Source organism: Apis cerana, linkage group LG4 (assembly GCF_029169275.1).
Source record: "Apis cerana isolate GH-2021 linkage group LG4, AcerK_1.0, whole genome shotgun sequence".
In the NCBI taxonomy this organism is placed as follows: Eukaryota; Metazoa; Arthropoda; class Insecta; order Hymenoptera; family Apidae; genus Apis; species Apis cerana.
This window is the reverse complement of record NC_083855.1, coordinates 8,075,739-8,085,554: the sequence shown is the minus strand read 5'-3', so window position 1 is coordinate 8,085,554 and position 9,816 is coordinate 8,075,739. Positions and strand designations below refer to the sequence as shown.

Genomic DNA, 9,816 nt, shown 5'->3' with positions numbered 1-9,816 from the left:
TAAATATAAAAAAAATTTATCATCTAGTTATTTTTAATTAAGAAATTAAACAAAAATTGATAATTAAAATTACTTCTTAGAAAAATAAATAAATGAAATAAATACTAATCCGAGAAATAATAATAATGAATTTCTTTAAACTTTGAAATATTCAATGATATTGCCTTGATTATTTTAACCTATTTATTTATACATTAAAATTCATAAAAATTTGATTTTTTTTTCACAAATTCCTCAATATAGTTACGTATATCATAAAAATATAGAAAAAAATATGATATATGTCATTTCAAAAAACATAAATATATATAAATATCGCTTTTTCACATTATATATAAAATTCAAATAAATAATTTCTTAAACTGATAATATTTTATATGAATAAATTATTTTTTTTTTATAAAGAATAATAAATAATATAATTTTAGAAATAATATACTTGCTCACATTATGTATTTTGATATTCTTATAAACACTATATATCTTAAAATTTCCTTTTTTTTTAAATATATAATATTAAATATATTATTTCTTTAAAAACAAATTAATAATTAGTAAAATTAAGACGATTGACTCACCCATGAAGAAATTAAAAGTTGATATCGCTCGATGATTCTTCAATATATCTTTTCACTAACAAATTATGAAATATATAATTACAACGACACAATATTTATATTCGAGTAAAAAAATAAAATAAAATGATTGAATCTTATACTTTTTAAACGTGATAATATAACAAAACTTCTTTTTTTAACCACTTTTTCAAATTTTTCACTGATCAAAATTACGTTGCACTAATATAATTGATTTTAACGAATAACTTTGAAATATATCGAAATCTATCGATTAAGATCGAACGAATAACTAGCGACATCTTGCATAGTCGAAATTAATCGATTTCTGGAATTAATCGAAATTAAGAATTATTTATATATAACAAAAGAGAATATAGTATTTTTATTAAAAAATTAAAAATACTTCTTAATATTTAAATAAAAAAAATAATTCTTAATATTTACAAATTCAAAAAAATATTTTTTTAAATATTTTATGCATTTTTATTTAGTTCCATTCAACATTTCAATTATATGAATTGAATTAAAACAAATTTTTAAAAGTATAAAATTTTTACAAATGAGTTTCGATACTTATATTTTATATTATAAAAATCTTTAAAAATATGTAAAATTTATTGCGTAAAAAAATAATAACTTAATTAAATATATTGCGAAATTATTTTTTTATAATCATTATTTTATATGATTTTTAAAGTTTTAATATTTTTATTATCTATAAATTATTTGTCGAAAAAAATTTATCAAAATTGTTAGAAAATAAAATCAAAATAATCAACATTATTATCGATATAAATAATTATCAATATAAATAGTTTAAATAAGATTTCATTTGATCTTTTAAAAAATTAATCGAACCATTAAATCAAATTTTTAATTATTAAAATTTTAAATTATAATAATAGCTACGCATATATAATATGATAATTGCTGATAGTTTTTAGGTTAGGAAAGATTTGAAAATGATAAAATTATGTAATTATATTATCATATCATTAATGCTGTTGTTTATAAACAAAGAATTATCATGTTTAGATATGCAATGAAGCACTATTTAAATATTTTAGATGTTGATATTTTTATTGAAATATCTTTATCTCACTAATAAGATTTTGTGTTTACCAATATAAAATATATTAAGTATATTCAACAAACTGTAAATATTTAAGCAGCTTAAGCTTACTTTAAAGTTTTCAATATCCGTTTAAAGACATAATATAAATATTAATATATAAATAATTTAATAAATTAATAAAATACTAATAAAAAATAAAAATAAAATCAATTTGTATTTTTATTTTGTTTTATTATCACAGTTGACATTAATGCAACAGATACATAATAATTATAAGTATATTGATAATTACTAAATATATATAAACATATGGATTCATTGTTATATTTTCAATATTGAAGTTATTATATAGTAACTGTTATAAAATATGAACTTAACACTATAAAATATATATTTACAACATATCGCGATATATTTGCGATAGTGTAAAAAGCTTATTATTTTAGATTTATTTCTAAATTTTCTACATTACGCAATTGTAATTAATCATTATTTTGGAAGATTTTAATAGTGCTATCATATTGTTATATTTTAAAAAGTGCAATATATAATATTAATAATTGATGTTAAATTTTTCATACCATCAATATAATATTCTAAAGAAATATGAAATTCTTAGGACTTAACATTTTAAGATGCAAAAACCAAACAATAATTCAATTTATTATGTGAATACAAACTTAAACATTAGGTTCTGTCTCACTTAAGGTAATTTGTTTAGGAGGTGCAAAATCAGCTTTCCATACATTTTCTTTGCAATGTTCAACAGCCTTAAATAAATAAATGTATAAATATGTATATATATTTACATATAATATCATTAAATAATTGTATCATTTAACATTAATATTAAATGCCGACAAATTTTATTTATAACACTGTGATATATAAAAGAGAAACATGAAATAATGTAGTATCTATTATACGTTTCATGAAACTTTCATTATCATTAATTTGTATCATTATTTATGTATTATTTAATGGCACTTATATAAAATTACTCACATGCAATAAAATGAATTACATTTTACTTACTTTACATTCACGAGCCGTTTCATTAGTAGAACACCAATAAACAGGTCCCCATGTACAATGTTTTATACGATTTTTTTCATATGATCGTTTAATTCGTAAATTTTCCAAAGACACTGTTGAATAATCATTGGGTGCACAAAGACCCATTTTACTACAAATTTTATCAATATGTTCACCTCTTTTAATAAGATTTATTATGCTTTGTCCATAAGAATTAATAAGTATAGTACACTAGAAATAAATTTCATAAAAATTGAAGTTAATTATTAGTTAATTAAATTAATTAAAAATAAAAAAAAATTCAAAAACAAAAAAAATATATATTATATTTTTTTACCTTATGTTCCATATTTGATGGTAAATATTGACATACTTTAGATATTGCTTTTTCAATGTTATCATCAATAGTTCGGTCATTTATTTTCGATATAATTGTTTTGCACATAGCACATTCTGTTACAGAAGCTACCATTACAATAAATTATCATTATTATAAATATATATATTTATATTTTAATTTATTGTTTACATTAATTCATTTATATTTTATTATAATATTTTATATATTTATTTTATATAATTAATAATTATTATTATAAATTTTTTATATACCTTTCATTTCTTCTATCAATTTTGTACATACTCCAAGGAAAGAGCAAACCTGCTTAGGACTAACATCTTTTGTGATAATATCAATTATAGAAGAGGCATATTTATTAACAAACCTGTTACATCGTTTATGGATAGTTTTTGGAAGATGATTACATACGCTATGCACTGCATTTTCAACTTTATTCTTTTCCTTATTATTACCAAGAAATTTGTCAATATAATGCATAGCAAATTCACAAACAACACAATTTACATTATTTAAATCATCTGATATTTCAGTACTTATAGGATCATTTGGTATTTCATTAGTTACTAAAATAAAAGATATATTTTTAAAAAATATCGTAAAATTTTATAAATAGCATATTTTCTTAATTAATAAAAAATATATATATAAAATATATATGCAATTATAATATTTAATATTATATACATACAAATTTCACCATCTTTGTCAGTAATAAATTCACTTCTTGGACCAAGATGTTCAGTAGGATCACATAATTTAATATAAACACATACTTCTTGAGGTGTTAAATCTGCCAGTAATAATTCTATAAGTTCTTTACTATACCCTTTGACTAATTCTGTACATTCATCAACTAAACTATGTGGCAAATGAATACATAATTTATCCAATTGAGCTTCTATGTTTGCCTATACAATATTAAATAACAATATAATACATTCAATAATGTTATATATTTAAATATTTAGGAATATATAAATAATATAATAATTATTGTAACCTCGGTCTTGTTGTTTTTTATAACATCGTAAATTTGTGTTACAGCAAGTAAACATAGTGGACAACTAGGTTTATTCTGTACTTCTTCAAGCATATACTTCTTTGGAATACTTTCCCACATCTTCATTAATTTTTCATCTGGGCATAAATGCAACAATGAACATACCTGTAAATAATACTTTAAAATTTTCTATATATTTGATAAACAATTTGTAATAAACTTGTACACTAACTTGAGATGGATCAATTTCTTGAGCCAAAATAGCTACAATAGCATCTCCATAAAGATCTACAAATTGTGTACATTGTTCCGATATAGATTCTGGTAATTTCTTACATACTTTTCCTAATGTTGTTTTTACTTTTTCCTGAAGCATTAATATTATTTATTTTAATATTATATAATATTGTATTTTTTATTAATACATTATTATGTAAAAAATATATAAATAAATATTCTAAATTTATTACCTCTGTAGTAGGATTTGTAATAGCTTCTTGTATAAAATGCAATATATATTCACATAATGCACATGTTTCTTTTCCTTGAGTTCCTAACGATCCTTCTAACATAGGAAATGGTACTAATCTTTCAATAGGCAATTGCATTGTTTCAGCTTGTGATTTATTCAATTCTTCATTATCACTTTTCAAATTTTCATTTGCATTTTGGAAAACACGCATTCCTATTTCACCTGCATCTCTAGGTACTAAAGGCCAAATTGGCCCATTCTATTTAATATATAATTTTTTAATTAATATTATTTTATTAATGGCAATTATATTAAAAGAATATATAGAAATATATTGCATTCTGATGGATTCAACTTCCAAAGTAAAATTTATATTTAATACGAAATAAATAAATAAAGAAATACAATGATACCTACAATTGTTTATATTAAATAGTTTCTACTTGCAAGGATAAAAAGTGGCAGATGACTAATTTAAAGGCAGAATTCTGATTAGAATGCAAGATAGTTTTGTATATAATTAACTGAAAAAATTTTAATGACCTGTACTGTTTTTCCTGGAATAGGACATATTCCCATCATTTGACAAATAATATTGGAATTTAGACCTTTCTTAAGATATTCATATATTTGTGGATAATATTCATCAACTATAGCAATACACTAAAGAAATATATACATATATATTTATAAGATTAAAAACTGAACTATTATGTGAAATATATACAGTTATAATTCAATAATATTTATTACCTCAGTAGAAAATGACTTAGTCTGTTTGCATAATCCTTTCAATACTTCTTCAAATTCTGTTTCTGTAGTATTAGCTACTAGAAGATCTCTTAAATGTCCTAAAAGTTGTTCACACAATTTACATGGAAGATCATCATTTACATCGACCATACCTACGCTTGAAAGTGGTCTAATTTCTACTTTTAAGGTCTAAAATACAAAAAAATATATATATATATATTATTTAATTAGTTATAATATTTGAAAATTTTTCCAAAATTTTATATATTTATATATATCTTTTAAAACTTACTGTATCAATATCATCATGTTTGTGAAATTTATTACTACACTGACCAGATAAATGACAAATATTTTGAGCATTGAAATTCTCTTGTAAATGAGTATATAATGTATCAAAATAAGTTAGAATTGTAGCAGAACAGGCATCTGAATAACTATTGAATTCTGCACATAAATTAAGCATTTGTTGTAATATTTTATCACGAGGAGTGTTATTTAATTTATGTTCCATATGTGCTGCCACAGTGAAACATTTTGAACATTCATCAGGTTCAACTTCATCTTTTTCCAAAGAACGAGATTTCAATTCTTTAATCTAAAATACAATATTTTCAAAATATTTTAACACAAGTAATTACAATTGTATATAATTGTAATATATATTTATATAATATATATTTGTACATATAATTATTTTATTAAAAATTTAATATAATTACCTCAGGTTTGGATGATTCATATTTTACAATTAATTCATCTATATGAGCAGAATTGCAAAGTCCAGCAACAGAACAAACAATAGATGGATTCATTTGAGATGCCAAAGTTTCAATAAGCTCTGGAATAAACTGATCTACAATTGTTATACATTCTTTCACAATTGGTTTTATATGAATAAGTTTACAGCTTCCTTCAAAAACACTCTTTATGTCCTCTTGAGTTTGATTGCTTTCTAATTGATCATGAGCTTGTTGAACCATATCCTTACAAATAGTACAAACACTATCATCATCATTTGGTACTTTCATATGTTTCCATACTTTATCAATGCAATGTTTAGTTGCATTACATCCACTTGCAGTTCTATATTTATGTATGATAAAATTATTTAATATTAATTTAATTCATAATAATATATTGAATATATAATTTATTGAATGAAAAATTATTTATATTAATATTTAAAATTAGATATTAATAAAAAATTTATTATGAAGCTAAAAATTATACAATATATAATAGAAATTTAGTTAATTAAATATAATTAATTAAATATCAATGATGATATAATGTTATTAATAGTATATATATGTTATAATATTTAATTCAACCTACTTAATGTTTTCACACCAATATGAAGGTCCCCATGTACATTCTTGTTCACCCAAAAGATGAAGATCTGCAGGACCCTCAGCTTGTATTACTACTCCTGCTTTACAAACTAAAATATATAATAAACATATTTAAATATGATAAAATATTACATAAAAATGATTGAAATGGATTGAAATGAATTAAAAGATTTAATTTTTTTACAACACAACTAACTTATTCTAAGAATAATATAAAAACAATATATTTAAATATATTTAATATTTTTATTTAGAATAATATAACTTAGAATTTAGAATAATAAACAAAAAATATATAACAATTTGAAAATATATTTAAGAAGAAGAATATTTTAATCATCAATTATTCTATAGTATATACTTAATTGTTAAGCACTGATTCATCTGATTCATCTGAATAAGCAAATCCTATCTTATGTGACTAATGATTATAAAATGTATTAATAATATAATAATATAATAAAATTAAAGTTACTTTTCATAATGTAATAAGTTCAGTTTAAAAAAAATAATAATTTCAATAATATTATGATTCAAAGATACAATAATAATATTGCGTGACAAAAATTCGAAAATTACAGCATAAGAAATATATTTCGAAAGAATAAAGATAATATATAAAAAAAACAACATAAAATTACGTCGCAATTAAACAAAGAAAAGGATTAAATTAATGCACAATAATCAAGATACTTACCAGCAAGGATCGCGCAAAGCGCAATCAAAATGTTCATCTTTACCGTTTAACTTTTCAATCTTGTTGCGACAAGCGTACCAATACAAACTTAAGAATTTAATGATTATTTCTTTGTTATTTTCTTATACGTATTATACGTATTAATGATACTGTTCAAAGATGACGTACAATTACCCTTGTAAAAAGTTCCGTATTAGAGAATTCTATCGATGTATTGCTTAACATTCGTCCACCAGGCGCTACTGTCAAGTGACTGTTTCTAGCGTTTATACGTATTCTTTGACCGATGTATTTCTCATTCCCTCTCTTTCTATGATACTAAATAGCCAATAGGAATATAATATTCTATCACGTGATATGAATCTTCCTTATTCAATGATACAAGAATAAGTTTATATTGTTACATTCTTAAATTGTGAGACATCGTTAAAATTTCGTTGAATTAGAAATCCATATTCATATTATTTTTTTATGGAAAAAATTAAAATAATACTAAAAACTATCGAATTGATTTTCACTACAAATAATATTCGTAGTGTCATCTATCGGAGTGTACATAAAAAGTGCGTGATACAAAAAAGAATTGTCATCAAGTTAAAGTGCCGTTTTCTTTTTCTCGTGATTGTGGTTTAGTGTTTTCATTAGATACATAATTTATCTTATAATAATAAAAAATATAAACAAATTAATAATAGAATTATTTCTTACAAAGCAAAAAGATTATTATCAAATCTGAAGTATGTATATAATATTCGATAACAAATAATTAAATTTAAGATAAATGACAATTTGATCGATTATGACGTTCGATATTTCTTTGTGACAGAATTGTGCAAATAATGAAATTAAATTAAATTATGTTGTACGAAATTTTTATTATTTCATTTAATTTAAAAGTATATATAAAAATAATTTTTATCTTTGTAATATTCTTGCAGTATTGTAGATTGTAATATAAAGATAATTTGACATAAAATGAAATGTGGTTATTTTTTGTATCGAATATCAAAAGTGTATTTTTATATAGAAAATATTATACAAAATTAAACTTTAATCTGTTCGTTATCGTATTAATAATTAATTATTAATATTTCTAAATATTATAAATATTAAAAATATATGTATAATTAAAAAATTATATTATTATTAATATATAAAAATAAAAAAATAATAATTTCGAAAACGAAATTATAAAACATATAACATATTTTCAAATTTATATAACTACATTCAGATTTGCTTTGTAAGTTTCCGTTAAAATAAAAAAATATCCATACAAAGAGATAAAAGTAAATTATATTATAACATTAAATTTCTTATGTTCGTATTATCGTTTTATATTTTGTCGATATAATAACCATTCGTGTCGATATTAACCATTAAAAAATAAAATATGTTTACTGATATAATATCATGTTTTATTATTAAATATTGTAATAATATTGTAATAATTTGCATTTTATATTTTCATATATTTAATTATTTTATTACAATTTTCAATTTTATATAAAAAGATAATCTTATATATCAATGTTATATTTGTTCTATAAACATTTATAATCTTTATTTGCAATTTATAAATATAACTTGGAAAATATACTCGTCATTATTATAATTGATGCAATATCAAACACAAAGTAAATAGATATTTCAAATTAATATATTCAATTATATATTATATATTTTATTTTTAAATTTTGAACATTATGAAGTAAGTAATATAATTGTATGTCAGAATGTCAAAGTTCAACCATATTTGAGAGTTGAAGGACAATGATTTGCTGTAGATAATACGTAATATAAATATATAAAAAAACTCTAAACAGTGATGTTACTTTAATTACTTTTTATTATTATCATGAAAAGTATTAAAAACTTTGTGCGATAAATCCATAAAAGATATTTCTAGAAATAAAAATTATATATTTTAATTAGAAGATTAAAGTTTATTATAGTTTAATCTATGTTATTAAAAAAAAAGAATGAATGTTTAAATAATATTGATTTTTGATTTTTCTATTCACTAAAAATAGATCAATTATATCGATTTACTTATTCATATTATTATAATATTGGGAATTATTATTATAAAATATATAATATAAAGTACAATTTGTACATAAATAAAAATAAAAATTTTTAACATTTGTACTCTTTAATTTTTGAAATTTCATTATCAAGACGCGATATTTTTTTTTCTTTGTTAAATATGAAATATAGTGAATTTTATATTTTTATTATGAAATAAATTTAATAATTATTTAAATAAAATTTAAATGATATAATAACAAAATAAAAAAAATTTTAATTAAATTATTTTTTAATAAAAAAAATGTTAAATAAATGAACTAAATGTGAAAGTTTTGTTATATTTAATTTGCTCATGATTCAGAAAATGTTAATTCATAAATATTATATTTAAATTTTATTTTTAATATTTTATATTAAAAATTATTCATAAATAATTCTTAAAAAAATAATAATGCAACA

The 9,816-nt window shown here is 20.2% G+C and overlaps 1 protein-coding gene across 2 annotated transcripts; it reads right to left on the bottom strand.

Annotated features, from left to right (window-relative positions):
• Positions 1 to 1,863: 1,863 nt before the first annotated feature.
• Positions 1,864 to 8,585, bottom strand: LOC107995663 (prosaposin). Of its 2 annotated transcripts, none has more exons than XM_017053315.3 (14): positions 7,327 to 8,585; positions 6,613 to 6,718; positions 5,997 to 6,360; positions 5,567 to 5,872; positions 5,275 to 5,463; positions 5,065 to 5,184; positions 4,520 to 4,780; positions 4,282 to 4,416; positions 4,050 to 4,214; positions 3,738 to 3,957; positions 3,301 to 3,612; positions 3,026 to 3,153; positions 2,689 to 2,919; positions 1,864 to 2,423 (listed from the first exon to the last, which is right to left on the bottom strand). In XM_017053315.3, exons 1-14 carry the CDS (start codon positions 7,361 to 7,363, stop codon positions 2,334 to 2,336), a joined length of 2,664 nt encoding a protein of 887 aa, XP_016908804.1. In that variant the 5' UTR covers positions 7,364 to 8,585; the 3' UTR covers positions 1,864 to 2,333. The 2 variants fall into 2 exon arrangements, with proteins under 2 accessions (XP_016908804.1, XP_061929939.1); XM_062073955.1 differs by having other exon boundaries at positions 3,026 to 3,141.
• Between the last annotated feature and the right edge of the window lie 1,231 nt (positions 8,586 to 9,816).